We start from the raw sequence: 16,338 nt of genomic DNA, 5'->3' as shown, positions 1-16,338 counted from the left end.
GCACAACTGTCCTCTGTGACCATCAGATAGGACCAAGGAGGTCAGGAGCTGAATGGTTCTGGCAGAACCCAAGCTGAGCATCAGTCAGCAGGTATATAAAAGCAAAATACTGCAGATGCTGGAAATCTGAAATAAAAACAAAAATTGCTGGAAATACTCAGCAGGTCAAGCAGCATCTGTGGAGAGAGAAGCAGAGTTACCGTTTCAGGTCTGTGACCTTTCATCAGAACTGGGCTGTGATTTTAGAAAGCATCCCTCGGACCACTTGTGAAAGCGTTCTGACATTCTGACAAGTGTGTCTGAAATAGTTAAAATTTAAAGGATGGAGGAATTCAACACTCACATCAATCAATACTTCTGTCCATTGCAATAGTTCTGATGAAAGGTCACTGACCTGAAACGTTAACTCTGCTTCTCTCTCCAGAGATGCTGCCAGACCTGAGTATTTTCAGCACTTTGTTTTTATATTAGTCGGCAAGTTATTGGTGACTAAGTGCCACTTGATAGCACTGTCGACGGCACTTCCATCACTTTGCTGATGATTGAGAGTAGACTGCTGGGAAATTGGACAGATTGTCCTGGTTTTTGTGGACAGGATATACCTGGGCAATTTTCCACTTTGTTGGGTAGATGTCAGCGTTGCAGCTGTACTGGAACTTTCCTTATGTGGCTTGGTGTCAAATTTTGTTTCATCTGATGAAAGGTCACAGACCTGAAACATTAACTCTGTTTCTCTCTCCACACTTATTTAAAGGACTTGCATGAAATTTTGCCAGGGCTGATTGATATACTGAACATTTATGTGACTCATGATGAGAAAACTTTCGTCATCCCTTCAGCTGAAAGGTAAACCTACAGGTTCAGCAACATGCCTGTTGAGTACTTCATCGCACAACACCTCCCTGCTCTTCCTGGAATGGGATTAGGATCGGTGGCTCCTGCTGGGAACACTGATGCCGTTTCAGGTGTAACCCTCCACTGCCCGTCTACTCTTTGCACAATCGCTGGGTGTTTCAGGTTTTTATCCTGTTTACCAGCCTATCTGTGCTGTAATATCGTTGACATGCTGCCTAGTGTGCGACATTTATGCCATTGGCTTACACAGGGATGCTCGAGGCCTTGTGTGACAAGTGGGCAGTGCAGGTAGTCAGTGGAAGCAATTTTGTTTAATTTGCTAAGTTTCCTTTTGCATAATCTGGCTGTTTATTAGTTGTGCTCCTCTAAAAAGGAGCCACTTTTGTTCATTTTGTTTGGGTTGATAACGCTGTGGCAACCCAGTGTCTTCTTATGGGTAAATTAAATGCAGCACACTGGTCAGATGTGGACCAGTGCAGGATGGCAGCCCATGCTGCGAATCCCACAATGTTCCTGATCTGAAGAGGGATTATCAACATAATTTGTTTTTCAAGTTTTGAAAATAGCCAGAGTACCTCATGAGCAGCTTGGGTAGAAACCTGTAAAAGGCAAAATCCTCATTTTACAAGTTAGTTGCCCATGCCATATTCTTCCCAAATAAGAGGGATGGACAGGGGAACTGTTTCAAGACTTTAGCCAATACGGCTGATGCTTACAGGTATAACGTACACCTGGGGTGCAATCCAATAAAAGCTTTCCTCTTGAGCGTCTCTCCTCAAAAAAAATTACAGGCTCTCAGCAAATATTTTATCATAGAGTCATAGAGTTATACAGCACAGAAACAGTCCCTTCAGCCCATCGTGTCTGTGCCGGCCATCAAGCAGCTAACTTTTCTAATCCCATTTTCCAGCACTTGGCCTGTAGCCTTGTATGCTATGGCGTTTCAAGTGCTCATCTAAATACTTCTTAAATGTTGTGAGGGTTCCTGCCTCCACCACCTCTTCAGGCAGCACGCTCCAGATTCCAACCGCCCTCTGAGTGAAATTGTTTTTCCTCAAATCCCCTCTAAACATCCTGCCCCTTAACATAAATCTATGCCCCCAATTATTGACTCCCCAGCTAAGGGAAAAAGTTTCTTCCCATCTAACCTATCAATGCCCCTCATAATTTTGTATACCTCAATCATGTCTCCCCTCAGCCTTCTCTGCTCTAAGGAATACAACCCTAGCCTTTTCAGTCTCTCTTCATAACTGAAATGTACCAGCCCAGGCAACATCCTGATGAATCTCCTCTGCACCCCTCCAGGGCAATCACATCCTTCCTATAGTGTGGTGCCCAGAACTGTACACAGTACTCCAGCTGTGGCCTAACTAGTGTTTTACACAGCTCCATCATAACCTCCCTGCTTTTATATTCTACGCCTCAGCTAATAAAGGCAAGTATCCCATATGCCTTCCTAACCACCTTATCTACCTGTGCTGCTGCCTTCAGTGATCTATGGACAAGTACACCAAGGTCCCTCTGGCCCTCTGTACTTCCTAGGGTCCTACCATCCATTGTATATTCCCTTGCCTTGTTAGACCTCCCAAAATGCATCACCTCACACTTCTCAGGATTAAATTCCATTTTCCACTGCTCCGCCCATCTTACCAGCCCATCTCTATCGTCCTGTAATTTAAGGCTTTCCTCCTCACTATTTACGACACCACCAATTTACATGCCATCTGCGAACTTACTGATCATACCTCCTATATTCATGTCTAAATCATTAATGTACACTACAAACAGCAAGGGTCCCAGCACCGATCCCTGTGGTACACCACTGGTCACAGGCTTCCACCTGCAAAAACAACCCTCGACCAGCACCCTCTGCCTCCTGCCACTAAGCCAATTTTGGATCCAATTTGCCAAATTTCCCTGGATCCCATGGGCTCTTACCTTCTTAACCAATCTCCCATGTGGGACCTTATCAAAGGCCTTACTGAAGTCCATGTAGGCTATATCAACTGCTTTACCCTCATCTACACATCTAGTCACTGCCTCGAAAAGTTCAATCATGTTAGTTAGACACAATCTCCCCGGACAAAGCCATGCTGACTATCCCTGATTAATTCCTGCCTCTCCAAGTGGAGATTAATCCTGTCCCAATAGTTTCCCAAACACTGATGTTAGACTCACCTGCCTGTAATTACCTGGTTTATCCCTGCTACCCTTCTTGAATAATGGTACCACATTCGCTGTCCTCCAATCCTCTGGTACCTCTCCTGTGGCCACAGAGGATTTGAAAATTTGTGTCAGAGCCCCTGCTATCGCCTCCCGTGCCTCACATAACAGGCTGGGATACATCTCATCTGGGCCTGGGGATTTATCCACTTTTATGCCTGCTAAAACAGCTAATACTTCCTCCCTTTCAATGTTAATATGTTCAAGTACATCACAATCCCTTCCCTGATCTCTACACCTACAGCGTCCTTCTACATAGTGAACACAGATGAAAAGTAATCATTTAAAACCCCACCTACGTCCTCCAGCTCCACACACAGATTGCCACTTTGGTCCCTAATGGGCCTACTCTTTCCCTGGTTATCCTCTTGCCCTTAATATACTTATAAAACGCCTTAGGATTTTCCTTTATCTTGCCCACCAGTGTTTTTTCATGTCCCCTCTTCGCTATCCTAATTACTTTTTTTTTTAAGTACACCCCCTATACTTTCTATACTCCTCTAGTGCCTCTGCTGTTTTCAGCGCTCTGAATCTGCCATAAGCCTCCTTTTTTTCCTGATCCAATCCTCTATATTGTCATGGTCCTGTCGTTTTTTCGGGAATATGCAGTTTGCCTTTAAGGCTTGCAAGGGATCAGTATTGCTTTAAGAACCAGCAAGCCTTAAGAGTTATAGGAAGGTGCACTTTTGTTGCCTTAGAAACAGGCATTTGGAGACTGCAATTCAAAGGGTGTGTTCTCGTTACCATAGATATAGCCACTGGAGTGAGCCTGATGCGATACATTTGTTGCAATTCAGTTTTGAACAGGCTTATGAGTTGAAGACAGTTTGTTCTAACAGACAGAGGACATAGCTGTGATGAGCACACCTGAAAAAGAGCTCTCAACCATTTAAACTGAAGGAAGAGGATTTTAGTCTGTTTAATTATTATCTCTCAAAATTCTAAAACATCAAGCCAAGACAGAGATCTCTGGTAATTTAAATTGAAGAAAGGGAAGTTAGACTATGACAATCTTTTATCCCTCAAAATCTCTAAAGTCAGATTGATTCTGTTGAAAGTCTAAGTTGTTAATTGTTGAAATTCGCTGGAGAAGGAAAGCAACATGCTGTGAGGACTTCGAGCAACATTGGACTGCAGATTTGCAAGGACTTTAATTTTTTCTATTTTAAATGTTGTTTACATCTTCATAGTGTTTAAGAATTTAGTTCTTCTCATTAAAGAATTAATTTGTTGATTTAAAGACACCTGGTTTGGTTAGCCTCATTCGGGAGTTAACAGATGGTACAATTTGGTTGGGTCTCTCTTTAATTTGGAAAGTTTTAAATGATATGTTAGCCGATATGTGGAACGACAGGATTGAATTAACAGTACATTGGTCCCACCACAATCAGAATCGTATACTTTCATTGGAGGCTTTGACAGGAGTGGTCGTTCGTAACAATATCCCTTGGCATCCAGGGTTCCCTGGATTTGTTGGTCCTACCCTTCACCTTAACAGGTACATGTTGTCTCTGAACTCTCACTATTTCCTCTTTGAATGACTCTAATGTCATTGGTCTGATGTAGACTTTCCTACAAGTAGCTGCTCCCAGTCCACTTTGGCCAGATCCTGTTTTATCATATTGAAATCAGCCTTCCTCCTAATCAGTACCTTTATTTCCGGTCCTTTTGTCCTTTTCCACAACTACCTTTTTCTTTTTTTTTCTTTTGGGCCTCCTTATCTCGAGAGACAATGGATACGCGCCTGGAGGTGGTCAGTGGTTTGTGAAGCAGCGCCTGGAGTGGCTATAAAGGCTAATTCTAGAGTGACAGGCTCTTCCACAGGTGCTGCAGAGAAATTTGTTTGTCGGGGCTGTTGCACAGTTGGCTCTCCCCTTGCTCCTCTGTCTTTTTGCCTGCCAACTACTAAGTCTCTTCGACTCGCCACATTTTAGCCCTGTGTTTATGGCTGTCCGCCAGCTCTGGTGAACGCTGGCAACTGACTCCCACGACTTGTGATCAATGTCACAGGATTTCATGTCGCGTTTGCAGATGTCTTTAAAGCGGAGACATGGACGGCCAGTGGGTCTGATACCAGTGGCGAGCTCGCTGTACAATGTGTCTTTGGGGATCCTGCCATCTTCCATGCCTTAAATCTTAGAGTTATGGTCACTATCCCCCAAATGCTCCCCCACTGACATTTCTACCACTTGTCTGGCTTCATTCACTAGGATTAGGTCCAGTACTGCCCCTTCTCTTGTAGGACTTTCTACATACTGGCTCAAAAAGCTCTCCTGTATGCATTTTAAGAATTCCACCCCCTTTAAGCCTTTTGCACCAAGACTATCCCAGCTGATATTGGAGAAGTTGAAATCCCCTATTATTACCCGATTATTTTTACACCTCGAGATTTGCCTACATATCTGCTCCTCTGTCTCTCCCTGACTATGGAGGCCTGTAGTACACTCCCAGCCAAGTGATTGCCCCCTTTTTGTTTTTAAGTTCTACCCATATGGCCTCATTTGAGGAACCTTATATCATCCCTCCTTACTGCAGTAATTGACTCCTTGATCAACAGTGCTATGCCACCTCCTCTTTTATTCCCTCCCTTGTGACGCCTTAAGTTTCTATACCCTGGCATATTAAGCTGCCAGTCCTGCCCCTCCCTCAACTATGTCTCTGCGATAGCAATATCATAATCCCATATGCTAATCAACGCCCTCAATTCATCTGCCTTACTGGTAAGACTCCTTGCATTAAAATAGATGCAATCCAGCCTTGCATTTTTCACTTGTGCCTTAACAGGTCTATATTTGCTCTGCCTTCCAGACTGACTCAGTTTCTCTTCTATATTTGACTGTGCATCACCCCTTACTGTACCTCCACTCTGCATCCCATCCCCCTGCCAAATTAGTTTAAACCCTCCCATCCCCGAACAGCACTAGCAAACCTCCCAGCAAGGATGTTGGTCCCGTTCCGGTTCAGTTGCAACCCATCCAACTTGTACAGGTCCCACCTTTGCCAGAAACAGACCCAGTGATCCAGGAAACTAAAGCCCTCCCTCCTGCACCATCTCCTCAGTCACGCATTCATCTGCTCTATCCTTCTATTCCTATACTCACTAGCACATAGCACCGGGGGTAATCCAGAGATTACAACCTTAGAGGTCCTGCTTTTTAATCTGCTACCTAGCTCCCTAAATTCTTGTTGCAGGACCTCATCCCTCTTTCTACCTATGTCATTGGTACCAATGTGTACCACGACCTCTGACCGTTCACCCTCCCCCTTCAGAATGTCCTGCAGCCGCTCCGTGACATCCTTGACCCTAGCACCAGGGAGGCAACATACCATCCTGGAGTCACGTTTGCGACCACAGAAATGCCTATCTGTACCTCTTACGATAGAATCCCCTATCACTATAGCTCTTCCACTCCTTTTCCTCCCCTCCTGTGCAGCTGAGCCACAGGTGGTGCCACAGACTCAGCTTCTCAGGGGAATGCAGCAAGAGCCATCTCCCCCAACTGTGTCCAAAGTGGAAAATCTATTAGATAGGGAGAGGGACCCAGTGGACTCCTGCAAACCTGCCTAGTTCTTCTACTCTGCCTAGTTGTCACCCATTCCCTTTCTGCCTGAGCAGTCTTTACCTGCAGTGTGACCACCTCCCTGTACGTGCTATCCACGAAGATCTCAGCCTCACGGATGCTCCACTGTGTCTCCAGCCACTGCTCCAGATCCTAAACATGGATTTAGAGTAGCTGTAGCTGGAGACACTTCCCACACACATGTTCGCCCTGGACACTGGCAGTGTCCCTGACTTCCCACATTGCACAGGAGGAGCACTCCACGTTGCTGAGCTGCCCTGCCATGACTTATCCTTAATTTATTCCTTTAAATTACCCAAAAATTTGATTATTTACACTAGAGACCTTGATTCCTTAAAAAAACTCTACTTACTATATTAAAAAACTGTAGACCTTTCCCTTTACTTTTAGTTACTTACCCAGCTATTCAGAGTTATTCCCTAACAGCAGTTACTCACCAATCACCTTGCAGCTTTCCTGTGACATCACTGCTCACTTTGTTTTCAAACTCCGGCGCACCTGGACTGCTCTCCGCTGCTCTCCTGGAAGGCAAGTTGCTGAAAAAAAATTTCAAGAACCCTTCACCTAAACACAATCACATCCTGCTATTCTGTGCTGGCCAGGAAGAGCATTGGAACAGTCCAGTGTACAAAGGCAACAGAAGCACGGTTTAATGTCTGGAATTCCCTCCCTTAACCTCCCCGCCGCCCTTTCCTTCTTTAAGAGGCTCCTTAAAATCTGCATCTTCATCTAAGCCTTTGGTCAGAGGATTTGGGGTCGGAAGCTCAGCTCAGGATCAAATAGAACACCAAGCATGTAAAAGTTCTGAATCAACCTCAGGCAGTGGCCAGGGAGGATACTGTTGGCAGCTTGGGAACAGAATTTGTGGTGGGGACCAAAGACAATGGCTTCCATCTTCCCAATATATAGTCAGAGAAAATTTCTTATGATAAAGGGACGGCAGTAAGCATGGGTGATTTTAATCTACATATGAACTGGAAAAACCGGATTGCAGCCTGGATGAGGAGTTCCTAGAATGCTCGCGTTAGTTTCTTAGAGCAGCACTTTCTGGAACCAACCAGAGAACAGGTTATATTAGACTTGGTAATGTGTAATGTGACAGGACTAATTAATGACCTCAGAGTAAAGACACCTCTAGGTAGCAGCGGACAATATATGATTAAATTTTACATCCAGTTTGAAAGAGAGAGAAGAATGAGTCCAAGACTAATATTTTAAACTTAAATAAGGGCAACTATGTGGGCATGAAAGCTAAGCTAGCTGAAGTGAACTGGAATACTAGGCTAGGAGATGGATCAATAGAGAAGCAGTGGCAGACATTCAAGGGGATATTTCAGAATACGCAGGATAAACATATTCCCACTATAAAGAAAAATTCTAAAGGGAACGAACCACCATCCGTGGTTAACTAAAGAAGTTAAAGAAAGCATCAAACTTAAGGAAAAGGCATATAATTGCGCAAAGATGAGTGGCAGGTCAGATGATTGATCAGAATATAAAGAACAGCAGAGAATGACTAAAAGGTTAATCGGGGAAAGAAATTAGAATACGAGAGTAAGCTAGCTAGAAATGTAAAAAACAGATAGCAAGAGTTTCTCCAGGTATTTAAAAAGGAAAAGAGTAAGTAAAGTGAGTGTTGGTCCTCAAGAGAGTGAGAATGGGGAGCTAATAGATAATAAGGAAATGGCAAATGAAATGAATATTTTGCTTCTGTCTTCACTACAGAGGATACAAAAACATTCCAGTAACAGCTATAAAGCAGGAGGTGGAAGGAAGAGAGGAACTTGGTGAAATTACAATCACCAAGGAAGCGGTACTGAGCAAACTGATGGAGCTGCAGGCTGACAAGCCCGCAGGTTCTGATGGGCTTGTCCTAGGGTCTTAAAAGAGGTGGCGAATGAGGTAGTATATGCATTGGTGTTAATATTTCAAAATTCGCTAGATTCTGGAAAGGTTCCATCAGACTGGAAAATAGCAAATATAACTCCTCTACTGAAGAAGTGGGGGAAGGCAGAAAACAGGTAACTATAAGCCAGTTAGCTTGACGTCTGTTGTGGGGACGTGTTAGAATCAGTCATTAAGGAGGCTATAGCTGGGCACTTAGAAAAACTCAAGGTAATCAGGAATAGTCAGCATGGCTTTGTGAAAGGGAGATCATGTTTAACCAATTTATTGGAGTTCTTTGAAGGAGTAACATGTGCCGTGGATAAAGGGGAGCCCGTTGGCATACTGTACTTGGATTTCCAGAAGACATTTGACAAGATGCCACATAAAAGGTTATTGCACAATGTAGGAGCTCATGGTGTAGGGGGTAACATATTAGCATGGATATAAGATTGGCTGGCTGGCAGAAGACAGACAGTATGCATAAGTGGGTCCTTTTCTGATTGGCAGGATGTGACAAGTGCAGTCCCGCAGGGGTCTGTGCTGGGGCCTCAACTTTTTACAATTTATATCAATGACTTAGATGAGGGGAGCGATGGCGTGGTAGCTAAATTTGCAGATGACACAAAGATAGGTAGGAAAGTATGTTGTGAAGAGGACATAAGGAGGTTGCAGACCGATATAGATAGGTTGAGTGAGTGGGCAAAAATCTGGCAGATGGAGTATAATGTGGGAAAATGTGAAATTGTTCATTTTGGCAGGAAGAATAAAAAAGCAGAGTATTACTTAAACGGAGAACGACTGCAGAATTCCGTAGTGCAGGGGGATCTACGTGTTCTAGTGCATGAGTTACAAAAGGTTAGTATGCAGGTACAGCAAGTAATAAAGAAGGCTAATGGAATGCTCTCCTTTATTATGAGAGGCATTGAAAATAAAAGTAAGGATGTTATGCTTCAGTTTTACAGGGCACTGGTGAGACCACATCTCGAATACTGTGTGCAGTTTTGGTTTCCTTATTTAAGGAAGCATGTGAATGCATTAGAGGCGGTTTACTAGATGGATACCTGGAATGAGCGGGTTGTCTTATGAGGAAAGGTTGGACAGACTGGGCTTGTTTTCACTGGAGCTTAGAAGAGTGAGGTGAGACTTGATTAATTATATCAGGTCCTAAACGATCTTGACAAGGTGGATGTGGAAAGGATGTTTCCTCTTGTGGGTGGGTCCGGAACTAGGGGGCACTGTTTTAAAATTAAGGGTTGCCCTTTTAGAACAGAGATGAGGAGAATTTTTTTCTCTGAGGTTGTGCGACTTTGGAACTCTGCCTCAGAAGATGGTGGAGGCAGGTTCATTGAATAATTTTAAGGCAGATTCTTGTTAGGCAAGGGAATCAAAGGTTATCGAGGTAGATGGGAGTTTGGAATTCGAGACACAAACAGATCAGCCATGATCTTATTGAATGGCGGAGCAAGCTAGAGGAGCCGAATGGCCTACTTCTGTTTCTAATTCATATTGTTCTGCTCATCCAATGCTGGATGCCAGACACGCGTGACAAAACAGAGGCAGTGGAAGGGTCCAGAGAGGTGGGTGTTGTCACTCAACATGTGGAACTTGACGTGTTTTTGGACGATATTGCCGTGGACAGCAGGTAAATGAGAAAAAGGAAGGGGTTAAGGATAGCTCCTTGGGGTACTTCAGAAGCTAACTGTGCGGGAGCGGGAAGAGGAGCCACTGAAGGCAATTCTCTGGCTACGACTGGATAGACAGGAATGGAACAAGAGGAGGGCAGTCCCACCCAGCTGGACAAATAACACAATGTTCTATCCACATACCATTAATTCAGCTTCTGCTCAACATAAAACACTTGACGGAACAAGTTTCTAAAAAATTTCTAAATGTGCTTTGCCACTGTCATCAGTTTCTGGAGCCACCTGATAGAACCAACTGAATCAGCAATAAATCAAACTCCAGTAGGAAGTTATGGTGTTATGGTACAGTACAATTTCATTGCGTTTACAAGTAATTGGACTAAGCGCTTTCATTAAACATCCCAAGTTGAATAATACAGAATGATCTAGAAACAACAACATCACATTCTCATTCTGGTTGAAAACAAATTCTCTGTAGGTTCCCCAATGGTTTAGCAGAGTTACAAACCATGCAGCTGAGCTCGACAGAACAGGGAGAGATTTGAGCCCTGGTCAAAGCTGAGTTGGTTGGTATCAGCTGAGGTAGAGTATGGCACTATAACTGGGCTTGTGAGGGAAAATCCACAAGGCTACCAATCCTGATCACTCCCCAGCAACCTCTGCTGTCAGCATCCATGTGTGGATGTTGGGGGGAGGATAGGATCAGGCTTAGCTGATTGGAGCAGTTTTAATAATTTGACTTTCTTTATCCAAAACAAATTCTCTCATTAAGTTACTTTTCTGCCTTCTCTTTGGTCTCCTTTCATTACCTCAGAGATGAGAAAGTCTCCACGAAAAGGAACCATTTGCTCCATCGTGCTGCATCCAACAACTCAACGTCCAGGTTTCCCAGTAAAAATAATACTTAAGGGTCATTATCTTGCAAGTGAGCACAATGAGAACCAGGGCTTCCACACTCAACAAATCTACAAAAAATGTAAAGACAAATCACCAGCAGAGTAAATTAAAAATTGATTTGTTCACAGAAAGACACTCCAGGGAAACCGTATGAATTTAATAATTTTTTAGGCTAGTTTCTAGAAGACAGGTCAAAGTGCCCATTGAAAAGGTATTCGGCGACTGAGGAGTAGATCAGTCTGTTGCTATGTGTTTTGGTAGGTGACTGAATGCTATTTTTCCCTTTGATTAGATACCAGTTCCTTAGAAACAGAATGGCTGGTTCTAAAGCATTTGAAACAACCTGAGTGGACTACTAGAGAAGCAAATGTGCCCAAAGTTCTCTAAACACTAAATTTCTGATCTAAACCATGCTGCATTGAATTGTTCTCCTTCCCCCACCCACCACCCCCCCACCCCAGGACAGGGGAGAAGAATCACTGCAAAATCCTCATGGGCATCCTTTGACAGTTTCAGAGCAACATCCAAGGTCTGGAAACAGCTCAACAACCTGTCCAGGTGCAGATACCACCTGGCAACTTAACTGTAGTACAGGGAGGTAAATCTAAAATATGCATCGCGCCTCAGAATTTCTTTAAAGTAAAAGGTATGAGGTTTTTGCTTCAACAGGGCAAGGCAGTCTGTAAGTCTGGAGCAATTCCCACTAATGTTGGTAAGCTATTTTATAATAGTTAGAAATAAAAACATTCACTGATTAGTGTTTTATGTTTAATGGAAGCAGAGCAATTCTGTTTGACACAAAAAGTTCCCAGAATATTAAATTATTGAAGACACAAGCGATTATCTGCATCAATTCTATTATTGCATGAATATTCAAAACATGGGGTAAATAAAATGTTGCCAGGCAGTGTCAGTATAGCAGAATATTGAGAATTGTGGCATTAATCCATATGACCAAACCAGAACAGAGCACAAGTCTTAGAACACTTTTCAATGATTGGACATGAACGCATATTGCAGTCTCACCAAATGACAACAATGTAAATAACAAATTATATTGAACTGAAGGTATTTGATACTGTTTGAGGATCAATACAATAGAATACTGCCTAATTGACAATATGGCATGAGAAAGAAATGTTTCTGTCCTGAAGCAAAAATTCTTGAGAGAGCTCTATACCTATTGCAACACAATGTTCTGAATGATGTGTCCCACCTGGATCTCAAGGAAGTCTGCCTGCTACTGAATCAGAGTTTCCCTGCAGGCAGAACGAGGTCACCACCTATACTGTAATGTCGCACTGTATTACAGCCAATGTAGCAGCATGCAGCTGAGATTGCAAAAGAAGTACTGAAATTTATCCTAAGAACATAAGAAGTAGGAGCAGCAGCAGGTCATTTGGCCCCTCAAGCCTGCTTTGCCATTCAATAAGATCATGGCTCATCTGATCTTGGCCTCAACTCCACTTTCCTGCCTGCACCCCATAACCCTTGACCCCTATTGTTCAAAACTCTGAATACATTCAAGGCTGAGATGGACAATGACCCAGTCTCCACAGCTCTCTGGGGTAGAGAGTTCCAAAGATTAACAACCCTCAGAGAAGATATTCCTCTTCATCTCCATCTTAAATGGGCAACCCCTTATTCTGAAACTATGCCCCCCTTGTTCTAGATTCCTCCACAAGGGAAAATATCCTCTACCTTGTCAAGACCCCACAGAATCTTGTGTTTCGATAAGATCATCTCTCATTCTTCTAAACTCCAATGAGTATAGGCCAAGCTGCTGAACCTTTCCTCATAAGACAACGCTTTCATCCCAGGAATCAACCTAGCAAACGTTCTCTGAATTGCCTCCAATGCAAGTATATCCTCCCTTAAATAAGGAGACCAAAACTGTATGCAGTAATCTAGGTGTGGTCTCACCGTCTTGTACGGTTGTAGGAAGACTTCCCTACTTTTATACTCCATCCCTAATTTAAATCAATATCAAGTTGATCAGAGCAGCAATGTACTGATTGTTTTTAAATAAACAACTCCCAATCTGTATATTCTGAACAAGCTAATGATTTAAGTAGAACTGCACATCCCCAGGCACCCTGATCCAGTTACGAAATGCATCGGTAAGCAAGTGCTTTCTTGCCTACACCACAAAAAAGCTTTTCACATGTAGCCATGTTAAAACCTATTTCAATGAACAAGTCCTGACCACCTTTAGCATATGTCAGCTTAAGAAAGTTTTGCTTAAAGTGCCAGACCAGACATTCTTGGTTGGCCCATGTGAACTTTTTAAACAGGTTCAACTCCAACTGTAACCTTGGTATTCTCATGAAATGACCACCAGGCAGCTGCACCATTTCTTCAGCATGCCTCCAAGACAGTCATACACAATTCTTCTGTTCATACTGTGATATTTTACATGCCTTTGGGCCTCCACGCAGCACGAATCTCAAAAGTTGGTCAATTTGTTGACACTACATGTGGAAATAAGTTTTAACGACTACAAAACACAAATATTGCAGACATTTAACTCAATCCCATCTTCAAAATTCAAAACAATAATTTAAGCAAAATCAACTGGTATCAATGTTTAGCTTAATGACCCAATAGATAATTTAGAAAACAATTTAAAGCTGTTGTTGCTGTACAGAAAGATGTTCTTGGAGTTTCAGTTAAATTCAGCACATGGTGATACTATCCAAAAAAACCTTAATCCCAAAGGCAATGGAGGAAGTGCCTATTTCAGTTATTACCACACAAGACATTTTTCACATTGCACCTAACACTGGCTTGTCACATCCAGAATGTTATTCAGTGGAGAAAGAGTGGTAAACCATGGCATGCTGGATTTATACAACACAGGTCCTAAAGCCATATCATGATTGTAGATTCAGCATTCTTGGTTTCTCTTTTCCAATTCGGCCTTCCAAGACTTCATAAAGCAATAAAATTGGTCATGCTCCATATTATAAACACTTTTTTGCCCTGATTACTCTCAACGGAAGAAAATTCTGCAAGAGGCAATGTTTGTGTCTGATTTTTTTGTTGGACACTTATGACAATGTACAAATACTACTGTTCAAGGCATTTTTTGAAGTACATCTTTTGCATCTGCTTCACTCAGTCACACAGCTTGTATTCCGCACTCCATCACAAAACTCTGACAATACACATTAGCACACTGGATATGAAAGCAAACTGCATTTCAACTCAGCAGTTTTAGTTTAAAATGCCATCCCACATCTTTGACCAACAGCTGCAATTAGCTCATTCCCACATTGATTTTTACAGCACGAGAATGACACGCGAGCAATAGATAACAAATCAAACATTTTTGACTTCAGAACAAAATAATATTTATTACAACAGTGTGCTCAAATGAGCTAATGTTGCAAAACACGAAGGCAGACTTGTGCTCTTTACGGAAAAATAGCCTGATGGTAAATAAGCTTTGAAATCAAGTGCAGTGCCGGCTCATTCAGCACAATCATTTTCAAGCACAAACTACTAGCCAATGATTAGCCAGGGATGCAGTGTGACCGGTCAAGATAGTATGACCAAAAATACTTGAAATGTCATTTTTGGACAGACAGTTGATCATTCCTAAGGGAGGGCTAAAATAATAAATAAAAATAAAACAAAATTCCATGTCTGAAAAACTTTCTTACCAGACATCCCCTGAAAAAAAAATTACACTCATCAAAGGCGGCCATTTGGCTCAGTTTGCCTGTCTCGGCTCTTTGAAAGAGCTAGCCAATTCGTCCCACTTCCCTGATCTTTCCACATAACCCTGCACATTTTTCCTTATCAAGTATTCATCCAATTCCGTTTTGAAAGTTTTCAACCAAATCCACTTCTACCATCCTTTCAAATAATGTATTCCAGATTGTAGCAACTCACTGCGTAGAAGTAAAATGCCTCAGCTCCCCCACCCCAGTTCAGTTACCAATTATAAAATTTAAAGTACCCTGCTTACTGTCCCTCTGGTCACTGGATACCACCAAGCTGCTTAAGTCAGTGAGGCCAGAGCTCTATGATGTCAGTGAATTGGTTGAAAATGGACAGCAGGGCAACTAATTCATGGGGATCTATGCCCACGTGTGTGGGAGGTAGAAATGTTGTGGCCTAGATTTATTAAGCTAAGAATTAAGCAGACTGAATGATAAGCTTTCAAAAGAGAATACTTGGAATGGGATTTGTTCTGCAAGGCTATGGGGAAAGTGAGTAATCAAGTAACTCTTTCACACAGCTGTCAAAGGCACGATGGGCAGAACGGCTCTCCTGCCTATATCATTCTAGTGGAGGGAGATGAAGGGCTGAACTTAAAAGGGGAGGCGGATTGATACGTGTGATTTCATCACCACGTACACACACCCGAAGCTCCGCCCTCTTCGGCAAGCACTCATTTAATTCAAGCAGATTGGGCGGTTAACCTTCCGCCACGGACGCAGGAGCCTTCCCGACAATAGTCAACCACCACATCCCCACAAACATATTCACCCCCCCCCCCCCTCCTTCCGGTTGTTGTAGATACCGAAGCCCAAAGCCGGAAAATGTGAGGTGTGAGTGATTGATTGCCGGTCAAGCTCAGTTCCTCTCACCTTCTTCACGGTTCGTGGCGCTTCCATGACAGTGCCGTCCGCGTTGAAAGTATCTCCGTTCTGTGCAGTTTCAATGCATTTCATCGCCGACTTGGAGTCCTTTGGTGTGGTGTTGAGCAGGGGCAGGTGATGCTGTTTGACTTCTTCCGCTACGCTTGTCGCCGTGGGCTCCCCGTCTTTTGTCTGAACAATGTTGTCCTCAGCGTTCACCTTATCTAAGGCCACCACCGCCTCCTTCAGTTCCACCTCGGCCATCTTTGCTGTGACTACCTGAAGCGACATTTTTTATTTGACTTTTCCCCCCGCGCCTTCTCGCTCTCTCTAAATACACCCGTTTCTCCCAAACTCCAGCTTGCTTCTCTCCACACACTCGCCGCACCAGCAGACCTCTGTGCGCATGCCCCGCCCCTCCACCGTAATGCCTTCCCCACACTGACGGGCCTTGTAGTTTCTTTCCGGCTCCATTCCCGCCGATTACACAGTTGGAACCGGCCTGAGAAACTATATTTCCCACAGTACACTTGTTCGCAGCGCGCCAACGCCGCAAAGACTCTCGGTTAGTGCAGTTCTTTTCACATCCAAGCTTGTAAAAGCACGAGCGCAAAAACTGCATATCCCAGAATTCCTTTCGGGTACTTCTACGCATGCGCATTG

The 16,338-nt window shown here is 43.4% G+C and overlaps 1 protein-coding gene across 8 annotated transcripts in view; it reads right to left on the bottom strand.

The window, feature by feature from the left end:
• LOC137384844 (putative adenosylhomocysteinase 3) overlaps positions 1–16,084 on the bottom strand; it is a 108,538-nt gene extending 92,454 nt beyond the window's left edge. For all 8 annotated transcript variants that reach the window (XM_068059407.1, XM_068059411.1, XM_068059412.1 and 5 more), the window contains exon 1: positions 15,685–16,084. In XM_068059407.1, coding sequence (XP_067915508.1) covers positions 15,685–15,966 — 282 coding nt within the window. In that variant the 5' untranslated portion in view covers positions 15,967–16,084. The remainder of the gene's footprint in view (positions 1–15,684) is intronic.
• Positions 16,085–16,338: the final 254 nt, after the last annotated feature.

The sequence above is a fragment of the Heterodontus francisci genome, chromosome 27 (assembly GCF_036365525.1).
Source record: "Heterodontus francisci isolate sHetFra1 chromosome 27, sHetFra1.hap1, whole genome shotgun sequence".
Taxonomy (NCBI): Eukaryota; Metazoa; Chordata; class Chondrichthyes; order Heterodontiformes; family Heterodontidae; genus Heterodontus; species Heterodontus francisci.
The sequence above is the reverse complement of the archived record's forward strand: the minus strand, read 5'-3'. Positions and strand labels throughout refer to the sequence as shown.